The 12787-nt window shown below is 44.9% G+C and overlaps 1 protein-coding gene across 1 annotated transcript; it reads left to right on the top strand.

The window, feature by feature from the left end:
• Nucleotides 1–2292: 2292 nt before the first annotated feature.
• On the top strand, nt 2293–11210 carry si:dkey-91i10.3 (cytochrome P450). The gene is made up of 9 exons (XM_027024420.2): nt 2293–3117; nt 3455–3645; nt 4266–4465; nt 7087–7284; nt 8206–8369; nt 8483–8649; nt 8885–8966; nt 9092–9295; nt 10609–11210. The coding sequence occupies exons 1-9, from the start codon at nt 2368–2370 to the stop codon at nt 10756–10758; spliced, it is 2106 nt and encodes a 701-aa protein (XP_026880221.2). The 5' UTR covers nt 2293–2367; the 3' UTR covers nt 10759–11210.
• Nucleotides 11211–12787: the final 1577 nt, after the last annotated feature.

Raw genomic sequence — 12787 nt, 5'->3', positions numbered from 1 at the left:
AATTTTCCCGTTCGAGGCCTCTCAATTTTGTGATTGACACATGAGGATGTGAGAATGCCACAGCAAAACGCTCCTTTTGGTGAGTAGGCGGGCCTTCAGCTAATATCACTGAGGCTGCACACTTCCCCTCTTCCTAATGCACATAATCAAGGCAAATTACCTCTCCTGGGAGCTCCTTGCCAAACCACTCCTTTTCATTCTCATGATCGGGCCCTACGAACACATATGCGGTACAGTGCCGGTTTTCCAGTTCATTACTTCCACCCCTGTTTGTTCATTTCGTTTGAGGATATCTGACATCTGCACATAGTCAGTTCTGGTGGGTTCCTGCACAATCAGCCACTGTTATGAGTACAGTGGCTCAATTTGATCATAATACGTCTGTTGCGCTGTTGGCTCGATTACCTTTAGGCCCAAGGGTCTGGACTCAATTACCATGCATATCTTGCGGATCAAATCTCGTCCTAACAGATTTACTGGACACACTGTGGACATTAAGAATGCATGGGTGAAATTTTGCCCCCCTTCAGTTTGGCAAGGGAGAGGGAGTAATGCTCCTGGGTAGTGTGTCCAGTGGCCCCTACCGTCCTCTGTGTTTTCCCAGATAACGGGACGTCGAATTCCCTAGCCTGAATTACAGATTTTGCAGTGCCTGAATCCACCAGGAATGACATTCGTATACCCTGCACTGTTAGGGACAGTTGTGGCAAGCAAGATTAAGGAGGTGCGGTATACTTCAGATATGAGGGAGAGAGTGTGTGGTGCGTGTGTGCTGGGAGTGTGTGGTGTGCATGTGTGTGTGCTCTTATCTGTAGCTGCGGCTGACCCGTCCCCGACTCTGCCCGTCAGTCTGCTTCCCCATCATAGCCCCTCTGCTTCCGTGTTTTCCAGTCTCTTGCAAAGTGTCTGACACGTGTAGCATCGGTCATCACTTGCTGTCGTCCTGCTCATAGCCCCCTCTTCCTCTTCCTCTTCCTCTTCCACGGCCTCGTCCTCGACCACGGCCTCTGCCTCTCTGTCCTGCGACAGCTTGATACGTTGTGAGGGCTGCTGGATGTGCCTCATTCTCTTTCCTCGTTCATTTTTTTGCCTGATACGGTTCTCAGCTGCTTTTCAGAGTGGGTGGCGTACTGCTCGATGGTGCTCATGGCGGCCGTTTCCCACCCGACGCGTAGCTTGCATACCTCTTTTCTGATCTCGTCTCGTCGACCCTTCTCGAAGCTATTGCTCCTCGTCTGCAGCCAGCTATGACAGCAGCGTTAACTCGTGGTGGGAATGCCGTGGCTGCACGCTGAACAAGAGTGGCAATGATTTTCGAGGCTGACACCCTGATGGTGCAGCTGTTTCAGCTTTTTGTTTCTTACTTTTGTTGTTACCCATCACTGCATCAATAATAAAATCAAAATCAAGACATCAATAAAATGCGTTATTAACCCCTTGGTGTTACAGAATAATAATATTATTCTCTCCCCCTTTTTTTCTAGACAATCAGAGGCATCAAACAATCAATTTCATACCAATATTGGATTAGTGACCTTGAATGTTAATTGTTTTATCTTGTGAAGCACTGGAAATATGAATGCTATTCAGACCGACTTCCATTCTGTTAAGTTAGGCTACATCGGCCTCCTTCGAGTAAGCCCATCTCTTCACAGAAGCTTGAACATTGTTGCGTGCAGCCGTGGCCGTTTTCTTAGAAAACTAAACACGCCTGGAGGAAGAAAGAGGTAGAGGACCGAGAGACACTTGATTCACGATGCCGTTAGCAGACGACTCTGCCTGGTGATGGAGTCGTCTGGGGAACGGTCGCTCCGTACGGATCAGCGGTGATGCGGCGTTAGTGATGCTCCGTGGCTAGCCTGGCATGCGTCTGGCTGCCTCATGTCTACACGTCTGTTGTGATCGCTCTTCGATTTGGTATTTTGCTGACAGTTCAGCAGTTGTATAAAACGCGAACTTAAGTAAGCATGTGATGATGCCGTCTTATCCGTCCCTCCACATAACCATGCCTCATTTGTTTCTCTCGACAAAATAGCTCTAGCGAAAATGAATCTTCGTTGTGATTGGTCATATTTTAATCAGAATTTTACTAAGTGTACAGCTTGCCTGTGCTTGCCTGTGCTCGTACCACCTGAACACATCACAGGGCAGCCGGCAGGTTTTGCATCTTGGAAAGGTGAGGAACGGAAAACCTGACCCCAATACCTAAAAAGATAAAGGAAAACCTGGCCCCTAGTCCTAAGAAAAACCTAGACTGACACAGGAAATATACCTTAAGTGTTTATTAATTCATGAATCCACTTAAACATTAAACAATACTGCAACCCCTCAATGTACAAATAAAATTACGTCAACATAACTGTTATTATGAAACACAACACAGCCCGAGCCAAACGGTCTGCGCATTTCTGCCAATCGTCATTCATCCGGTCGACTCGCACCGGTGACAAACGCATGTGCGCAGATCCACAGCGGATCTCGGAAGGCTCGTGTACCGAACCGAGTTCAAACTATCAGTCAATAATTCAAAACGCTGACAGCTCGAACTTTCGCGAAAGTCCAGCAGTGCCGTTTCCTCCAAACCGAGCCCGTGGTGCGTGGATAGAAGCGCGCGGCCTCTGCGCGTCCGACCCTCCGTCCAGCCCCGGTTCTGCACGCACACTCCCGTTACTGCTTCCATCTTCCATCGATACTTGCCAATGGTCATGTGATCTCCCTGTTCTGCGCGCCACCTCCGCACGGAACAGGTTTAGCAGGGTCTTCCTGGTAAAGTTCACTCGCGTTCAGGCCGAGCGCACTGCTGCAGTACAGCAGGAGACGTTACAGCGTGACGTTAGTTGGGAAACGGGACGAGCTCGTGGAGTTCGGGAAGGCTTGGACATGTTCTGCAAGTCACTGTTAAAAAGTGGATTACTTGCATGCAAACAAGAAAGTCCAAGCGGCCTAAAATGTACAGCCTCTGCATTTTCGCCTGTCTGCGAAGGGCGATACCGAACCGCGTCCACGGCAGTGAGAGACAAGCTCAAAACCATAGACGACCTGGACGGCCCGAGCTTTTTAACGTCCCTCTACTGGTTTTTTGGTAAAGGCTACTTTAAAGTGGCTCACCAAATGCAGGTAATTAGATTTTATTTAATAGTTATTTATTTATATTTTGCATAGAAATGCTTTAAACGATTGTTAAATACATATAGCAGTTCTAAGTAGGCTAAATGTGGTTGTTCCATAACAACAAAGGCTATTTCATTTATTTAGAAATATACAGGAGATGTTTGGAGAACATTTCTGCTCTACTCAGTAACCTTATCATTGGCCGCTCTATGCGTTTTCCGTTACTTTTAAATGACCCAAGTATCCTAAACATTGTTATACTTAAGATACGCGTCACGTTGTGCGTTTATCCAGCCTGTTTTAGTCCGGCTGTAATCCTCTATTTTGTTTAAATCACGTGAAGATTGAGCACAGCAAGCTGTACGGTCCTCTGTGGAAGTCCACGTACGGGCCGCTGGTGGTGATCAACGTGGCCAGCGCGGACATGATCGAACAGGTACTACGCCAGGAGGGACGGTACCCTGTGCGCACCGACATGCCCCACTGGAGACGCTACCGGGACCTGCGCCAGCAGGCCTACGGGCCTCTCACCGAGTGAGTCTGTACGCGCACTTTACCGGCCATCCGCGCTCGGTGCAGACTGTCCTTGCGTCTGCTACGTCGGGGCCGTGCTTTCCTACACGGAAAGGAATAGTTCGTATTTCTGTTATATTAGGAAAAACCTTAAATCACACCTCATGTCTTGGTGCCTGCATCATAGACAATAGCAGTAGGCAAGAGAAGGTCTAAATGGCTTTACAGTTGAGTTATGAAAAAATAAATTAATTATTTGTAAATTCTAGCTTTGCCATCAAAACCAAAACCAAAGCTACAGTGAGTAAATCAGTTCAGTACAAATGTCAGTATCATTTGGTTTTAACTTTCTGTTGATCCTAACTTGCCTGTCTGTTCCAGCAAGTCAAAAACAAAACATGCTGTCAGAATCCCAGATTCATCTCACATTCAGCAGCCCCCACACATGGAGATCTGCTAATTTGCTAGGTTATGGGCCACCTCCTTTTCTACAGGCCAAGGTTAGGGTTAGGGTTAGGTTAGTGTTAGGGTTAGGGTTAGAGTTAAGTAGGTTTTCTAAGGTTTTATGAACTAGACTCGGTCTGCTTAACACAGGACAGCAGAGTAGATAAAGCTCCTTTCTGCTCTTTGTTGGTCTGCAGGATGGGTGCGGAATGGCTGCGCATCCGAAGTATCCTGAACCCCCGCATGCTCAAACCCAAACATGTGTCCTCCTACACGAACGCCATCAACGAGGTGGTGACTGATTTTGTTAAGAAGCTGGCTTTGCTTCGGGCAACCAAAGGCAATGGAGTCCTGGTGCACGACGTAGCAGGGGAGCTCTACAAATTTGCCTTTGAAGGTAAAATGCATTAAACGATGTGACTAGACCAGCATTCCTGCCCGATCGCCAGGACTCCTCAGACACTCCACAGGTTTGCTATATTGCTGCTCACGGTATCCCTGCACAAGCCTTTAGGAACACTGAACACTTTGTACACTTTGTGTTGGAGTACTGGAGTTTTAAAAGTGAACTGTGATGGGTCCAAAGGTCTGGGTTCAGAGACCCTGGACTAAACAGAGCATGACAGTATTTCACAGTATTTCCCAGTACTCAAGTTTCAACCAATTACCTTAATCTTCTTAATCTCTCACTTAATTTGACGTCTGTAAACATTTAGAAGACAGAGTTTGTATTTTTATACAACAGGTATTAAACATTTGGCATATGTTGTTTTCAAGACATTCCATACTGCATTAGTATTCTGGACTTAATTTAATTTTAGTTCACATAAGCAAATGAAATGTACTGTTCTCTTACGGTGCACATCAGTCGACATATCTACATTATAGTTATATTATTATGGCAGTGGAATGTAATCGTCAGCATACATTCTGAATATGACATAAGATAGCAGACCTCATCAACACGGAGGCCTTGAACTTCATTCTTAAAGCTGGCCTTGAATTTCCTCACATGATGGTGATAATTGGTGGGTTGATTAGATAAAAGGTTGTTGCCTTCACTTCTGACCTAGTGTCCACATGTCAGACTAAAGGAAGCAGGCCGCTGACACGCGGAGATAAAGAGCATCTCAGTCATTGGTGTTCTGCTGCAGAACAAAAGACCAGTAACAGTCCAGATTCCAGTCCGACCGGCTGGCTTGAGGTGTCTTATATGGGATTCCAGTGTTACAAACTGTAAATGACAATGTCACTACTGAAACTTCGAACCGCTGAACAGAGACCGGCCACATATTTCCTTTGCTCGCGTGCAAAATATGCGCGTGCGAGCGCTCATATTTACTCCGCTCTCGCGCTGATTCACGCCAGGCACCAACAGTCAGCAGCTCCAAGTGTGATTAAAGGAGCCCTTACAGCGAAAATGACACATCACCATTTACTCGTTTTCTCCATTCTGCAAATAAAAGCAATAATATAAAGCATTATTGCAACTTTTTATTATTAAATGTCTACATGAATGAAGTAAGGTAAATATAAATAAAGCATTTTAGCATTTTAATATAAAAGTTGTATAAAATAAACTAAAATAACTGATTACACGGAAAGGCGAAATGGCTGATATATGTTATTTGTTGCAAGGGTTTTGTTTTCATTGCTCGATTACTAAAATATATAGTTATTATTTTTGTTTTATATATATATATATATATATATATATATATATATATATATATATATATATATGTGTGTGTGATTACTTTGATATCACACTTTTGACCTGGAAGAAATGCTAAAGTTGCCTATTTTCTGTCAGCTATGAAGAATAACCTGTGCATTGGCAAAATTGTGGTATTTCTAATTAGGGAGTCAAACCCCTCTTTTTTGCCATCAGTAAAACACAGACTGACACATTCAGTTATGTACATTTTTATAGCTGAGCACAGCCCACTCATCTGAACTACAGCTGATAAAATGGTGAAAAGCATAAGATTAAAATGCCGCCTGCTGCATTTTACCCAGACAGCCAAGTAGACTACTGAAGGCAAACATGGGGATGATTGATGAGATCTATTTGACTGGGATTTCCCCTTTTATGGGTTATTTGAAATACACCCTTGTGCTTTGGGGGGGGGGGGGGGGGGGGGGGGGGGGGGGGGGGGGGGGGGGGGGGGGCGTGGGCGTTTCCAGGTATTTGGGGTGGAAATGGGGAATTAATTAACACTGATCATTAAACACATAACGATGGCGACCCATCTGAGTGCATTTAATATTCACCACTGTCACATCATTTTAAATAAAAAACCATCTGAAAATCAATTTGCGGTCCTATTCTTTGAGAAACACTAGTTTGTTCAATATTTTGGCCTATTTTACTCAAGTTCAGGTTTTGTGACATACAACAGATGTCACACAGTACATTCTGTGTTATGTGGGCTGTGCATAAAGACCGAGAGGCTGATAAACTCCACAATTAGGACACGTTGCTACAGGCAATGCCGATACTAGAGTCTGTTGCAGCCCTCGGAAAAAAATCACAGGGCGCCCTTAGGGAATTCTGTTCTCATTCTTCCATTGCAAACGTTACGCATGGCCACTGCTGTAGTTAAAAGTTTATCAGCCCTAGGGGACCCTCACACTGGCCTGGGGCCTCAAGCAGTTGACTGCCTTGCTGGTGACAAGCAGTGGCTCTGGTTTCAGGTAGAAATACCTACGAGGGAACAAGACCCTCCAAAATCTTCCATTGAGCTCGTTTACTTTGTGAACTGTTGTCACTGTTGGGCTCTCTGGACAGAGTAGGTTAAGCATTGTGTTCATACTGCTTCAGTTTTAAGACTTTTATTGTGAAATATAGAGTGATGTAAAGTGACTCTGTTTCATAGCTGTTTTGTTTCCACGGAGCTTGGTAGATGAAATGCCACAAGGTAAACGAGGTCCTTCAAAAACAGAATGATTGTCTGTTACAAGTTCCGAGGAGTTGCGTCTTTCTCAAATTGTTCTGTTACGTTTGTGTGTGGGCAGGGATATCCTCAGTCCTGTTTGAGACGCGGCTGGGCTGTCTGAACGAGGTAGTCCCCGAGGAGACCCAGAAGTTCATCTTCTCTGTGGGAGAAATGTTCCGCCTTTCGCCCATCGTTGTTCTCTTTCCCAAGTCTGTTTGGCCCTACATGCCCTTCTGGAAGCACTTTGTGTCTGTGTGGGATCATCTTTTCAAAGTCGGTGAGTGAATCCCAAATATCTGCGCTGTTGTGAAATAAACGCACTACTGGGTTTTCTTTGATCGGTTTTCACATGCACCTGAAGCATAAGTAGACAAAATGATTCTGAAGATCACTGCTCGCACATCTACACACTACTGTGTGTGCGGTGGGTGAAAGCCGCCAGGTTTGGTTTACACTGTTTTGCCATTGGTTCATTTCTTCATTTGGTCATGATGTCTATATTCACTTAAGAGATCAACCTGTTAATTAGGTTCAACTTGTTAAGTAGATTCAACTCTTATACTATACGGCCAAAAGTATGTGAACGCCTGACCATCACACCTGTATGAGGCTGCTTGATATCCCATTACAAAACACTATGGAGTTGGCAGCTGCTTTGTGGCTAAAACAGCCTCTCTCTAGAACATTCCACAAGATTCTGGAGGGGCTGTATGGGAATGTTTGCCCATTCATTCATTTGAAAATTGAAAACATAAAATAGTCCTGGACCCTTATCCCTCCTTCATCAAACCTAACTCTTTGTTAAGGCTTGTATTGGCTGATGTTCCAAAACTCAACAGAGGGTAGGTGATTTTTAAGTGATTTCGGACTTGCTCTGAATTTACATGGGTGTGTGGTGAAATACCTGATCTCAATAATTAGGAGTGTCCACATATATTTGGCCACATAGTGCATTTATTACTGTCCAGAAATCTAAGGACCCCAGACTGCTATTAGTTGCATTAGATGACATCCCAGTGAACATAACCTTTAGCAATCTAGGAATACCTTGATGGTGTACGGTTTGAATCTGTAGCCTGTCTGGTGCCATGTTGCCGTGTGTTGCCAGTTTCTCATCATTGATGAGCTGATGGCTGCAGTACTGCATTTCTTTGGATGGGGTTACTTTAGAGCAGTTTGTTTGAAATGTGTTGCTCAGCGGACGACCTGGTTCGGAAGAAGATGGCACAGATTGATGAGGATGTGAAGCGAGGAGAGCCGGTAGATGGCGAGTACCTCACTCACCTGCTGATCAGCAAGCAGATGTCTCTTACTGAGGTGCTGGGGAGCATCACCGAACTGCTTCTGGCTGGAGTCGACACTGTAAGAAGCCTCTTAGCAAGAGCCAAATGCTTTCCAAGCTGGGCTGGACGTGAGTTGCGAGCGTTGGCCACAGGCATTGGAGTGATGGCGCTATCCTGGCATCTATTCTGCAGACATCCAACACCATCTCCTGGGCTCTGTACCACTTGGCCCGGGAGCCAGAGATTCAGGAGAGGCTACACAAGGAAGTTGTCAGCGTTTGCCCGGGTGAGAAGGTGCCCTCTAGCGAAGACCTCAGCAAAATGCCTTGGCTGAAGGCCATCATCAAGGAAACCCTTCGGTGAGGCACCGAATCAAATTTTTTAAAAATCAAAATTTATTTATATGGTGTTTTTTACAACAGATGTCACAAAACAGCTTTATAAATGTCCAAGTCCAGGCCCCTAGACTATTTAGACCTTAGACTCCGGTTGCGATTCCCCTAGCAGAAGAGGTGACGGGATTTATCAGAGGATATCAGTTTTTCCGAGGTATAGGAAAGAGTTATATTTTAGACAATTTATTTATGTTTCCAGCCTATACCCTGTGGTGCCAGGGAATGCACGTGTCACTGCTGAAAGTGAAATAGTAGTGGGTGGCTATGTGTTCCCAAAAAATGTAAGCATTACCACTTATTGTTTATTACTTACATAAAAATACACTAATGAACCGGCCTTTGTGCAAAAGAAGTACTTAATAAATTCATTAATAAATTAACAGTATTGATAATGCTCCTTTTCCAGACTCTCTTCCACTTGTGCCACTACGCGGTGTCGTACGACGAGACGATATTCCCAGAGCCGCACACCTTCCTGCCGCAGCGTTGGCTGAGGGAGCACAAGCACCCGGACCACCACCCTTTCGGCTCCGTGCCCTTCGGCTTCGGGATCCGAGCCTGCCTGGGCCGCCGAGTGGCGGAGCTGGAGATGTACCTGATCCTGTCCCAGGTAGCGTGGCACAAGCAAACAGACACACCAAAGATTGCGGCTGTGGCTGTTCCATAGCTTACAGCGCTTAGCACTTATTTTGAAACATTTTTATTTGTCACTTTTATTACCGTAGCAAATTTTAAAGACGAGTGCAAACCAAATAGCTGTAAAATATCATCAACTATTCAAAACAAGCTACTTTGAATAAATGAAAGGAAATAGACTTCACCACCGATAACTGAACAATAAATACAACTATTCAAGTAACAAGTCATCACAGGAGGACAGAACACACAGGGACAGAATAACCCTGGACAGTAATGCATAAACTTTGTGATCTGTTCAGTATTAGCCAAATCAGAATAAAAGTCCGTGAGTTGTAGACATTTCCCAACCAAACGCTTAGAATGACAATGGATGTTAAAATCTCCAAGAATTAAGAATTGATTTTGATCACGGCGCCACTTTACCTAGTAGCACTTTACACAGCCGCTCTTAAAAACTCAAATGCTCTCTGTCAGCATTTCAGACAATCCCTAAAAATGATCGCTAGGACACCACTGCCCCCATTCCTGCTTCAGGCTGGAGATCTTGGGTGGGTTAAGGCAGTTAGTCTTCCAGAGACCAAAGGTTAGCCAAGAGTCCGTCACAGAGAGGAAGTCTGAACCACAAGAGACGACGAAGCCATTCGGTAATAAAATGTAAACATGTGTAGAGGTGTTTCTCTCTAAGTACATTACGTCACTGGCTGCTGACAGCGTTCACTGTGTATCACCATGAGCTGTGGCCAAATGCTGAGGTCAGTGCCAAATTTACAGACCTCAGCATTTAGACTTTTTCAGCCTTTTTACACCGTTTAGTTTAATTCGATCTAACCCATACCCTCTCATATGTAACACATGTAGCTATTAATGGGGGAGTTTTGTTGCAAAGGTCTGTGTTAAAAAGAAAAAAGCCAGAACAAACAAGCCCCGCACATATCTCAGTACAAGGAAGCAGAGTTCTTGGTAGGGAAACACGTTCCGTGTCTACCACGTATCTGAGGGTTATGCAGGTTTAATGCCTTCAGATAATCCGGTCTGACTTTCCTAGCTGCGTGACTAGACACAAAGGGTATTCCGATTCCAGTACTACAGCTCTGAATTCCACAACTGCGTAGTACCCATTCACTAAATTCACAGGTTGTTTGTGCAGTGGAGTTTTTCCAGTTAATTAACCCCCACACAGTACATCCAGATCCTACAGGAGTGAACATATGGCCAATCACAATAACACCGCTGGTCCCTGCAGTTCACATACTGTTTTGTTTTGTTTTGTTTTGTTTATTTCAGTTAATGAAACACTACAAGGTGATGCCAGATCCTACAGGAAAGAGTGTAAAGCCCATCACAAGAACGCTGCTGGTCCCAGCCAAGCCAATTGACCTTCAGTTTATAGACAGGCAGTTGGAGAAACCAGTCAAAGTACAGGCTATTGCCTGATGACCCCAGGAAATACCAAACACTTACTATATGATCTGAGTATGTACCAAACACTTACTATATGATCTGAGTATGTACACTTGCTTTCATTGTCTTTTATATTGGCTTCATATTTAGAATGTTGGGAGAAGTCTTATTAGATCTTATCTAATCTAGATCCTATTAGATCTTATCTAATCTAGATCCTATTAGCTGCCATAGAGTACCGGTGTAATTTTAGCATAGTGTAAATGACCTTATTTATGTAATAAGCTTGTGTGTGTGTGTGTGTGTGTGTGTGTGTGTGTGTGTGTGTGTGTGTGTGTGTGTGTGTGTGTGTGTGTGAGAGAGAGAGAGAGAGTGTGAGTATGTTTAGTGGTTACCACAGTGGTTGCCTTGACTTGTAATTGGAAGGTTGCCAGTTCAAGTCCCATCACTTGCCAGTGTTGGGCCCCTGCGCAAGCCCCTTAACCCTCAGTTACTCAAGCTGTGTTCAGTCATAATTGTAAGTTGCTTTGGATAAGTGGATAAGTGTCAGCTAAATGCTGTAAATGTGTGTATTAGTTTCGTTGTCATTGTATTTCTCACTATGTCCACTAGACAGAAAATATCTCCACAATTACTAGATACAGATGTAATGTGCCACCTAGTGGTGTTTGGTGTTACTTCATTTTTAGCACATAAACACAATGAGTAAATACTATCATTTAAAATAGTCTGTCAACATAATACACTTTCTCTTGCCAGATTACACAGTTTAATCCCACAAAGACATGGTATGTGAAGTCTAATGAAATCTAGCATCGATTTCATATCCCCCTGTGTTATTAACTCAGAATGTAAACAAGGATGTCAATTAACAGCCATTTTCTGATGTTTTTGCTTTTGTGCACGTCTGAGCTCAGTTTGTATTTCCAGGTTAGGTTGAATACCATTATTTCACACTTCAAAGGAAAGGTCAAACGTTTCATATATTGAGCCACAATTAACCTAGTGTTGCTTTACTGCCACCAATTCAGTAAATGTGTGATCTATAATACACACAGAATTAAGCATGTGTAATTTTCAGTGGTGTTTTATAACTAATGGACTTTGTGTTAATGAGGTTAACCCTGGTGGTCCTTCAGCAAGGTTTCTCTTCGTTTCTCCAGTATGAAGATGATTGCATCACTTGTAAGAAATACAGTAGACAACTCCTGTAGTAAAACACGAAGAGGAACAGGCGATAACCACTCAGCCTTTCAGAGCTCTGACACTGCAGTCAGAACACACGCACGCACACCCACCCACACGCACGCACACCCACCCACACACACACGCACACACACACACACACACACACGCACGCACGCACATACACATACACACGGACACACACGCACGCCTACACCCACACACACACACGCACGCCTACACCCACACACACACACGCACACACACACACACACACACGCATGCCTACACCCACACACACACACGCACACACACACACCTACACACACACACACACACCAACACCCACGCACACACACCCACCCACACACACGCACGCACGCACACCTACACCCACACACACACACACACACACACACACACACACCTACACACACACGCACGCACACCCACACACACACACACACACCTACACACACACGCACACACACCCACCCACACACACGCACGCACGCACACCTACACCCACACACACACACACACACACACACACACACCTACACACACACGCACGCACACCCACACACACACACACACACACACACCTACACACACACGCACGCACACCCACCCACACACACACACACACACACGCACATACACACGGACACACCCACACACACACACGCACGCACATACACACGGACACACACGCACATACACACACACGCACATACACACGCACGCACATACACACGGACACACCCACACACACACACCCACACGCACACACATACACACGGACACACACACACACGCACGCACATACACACGGACACACCCACACGCACACACACACGCACGCACATACACACGG

The sequence above is a fragment of the Electrophorus electricus genome, chromosome 25 (genome assembly GCF_013358815.1).
Source record: "Electrophorus electricus isolate fEleEle1 chromosome 25, fEleEle1.pri, whole genome shotgun sequence".
Lineage (NCBI taxonomy): Eukaryota > Metazoa > Chordata > Actinopteri > Gymnotiformes > Gymnotidae > Electrophorus > Electrophorus electricus.
This window is presented reverse-complemented; position numbering and strand designations above follow the sequence as displayed.

Excerpts from the sequence above, each read along its gene's own strand:
- si:dkey-91i10.3 (XM_027024420.2), top strand. The coding sequence starts at position 2,368 with ATGAAACACAACACAGCCCGAGCCAAACGGTCTGCGCATTTCTGCCAA. Across the intron at positions 8,650-8,884 it reads ATCATCAAGGAAACCCTTCG|CCTATACCCTGTGGTGCCAG; the intron begins GTGAGGCACCGA and ends TTATGTTTCCAG. Across the intron at positions 8,967-9,091 it reads GCTATGTGTTCCCAAAAAAT|ACTCTCTTCCACTTGTGCCA; the intron begins GTAAGCATTACC and ends CTCCTTTTCCAG.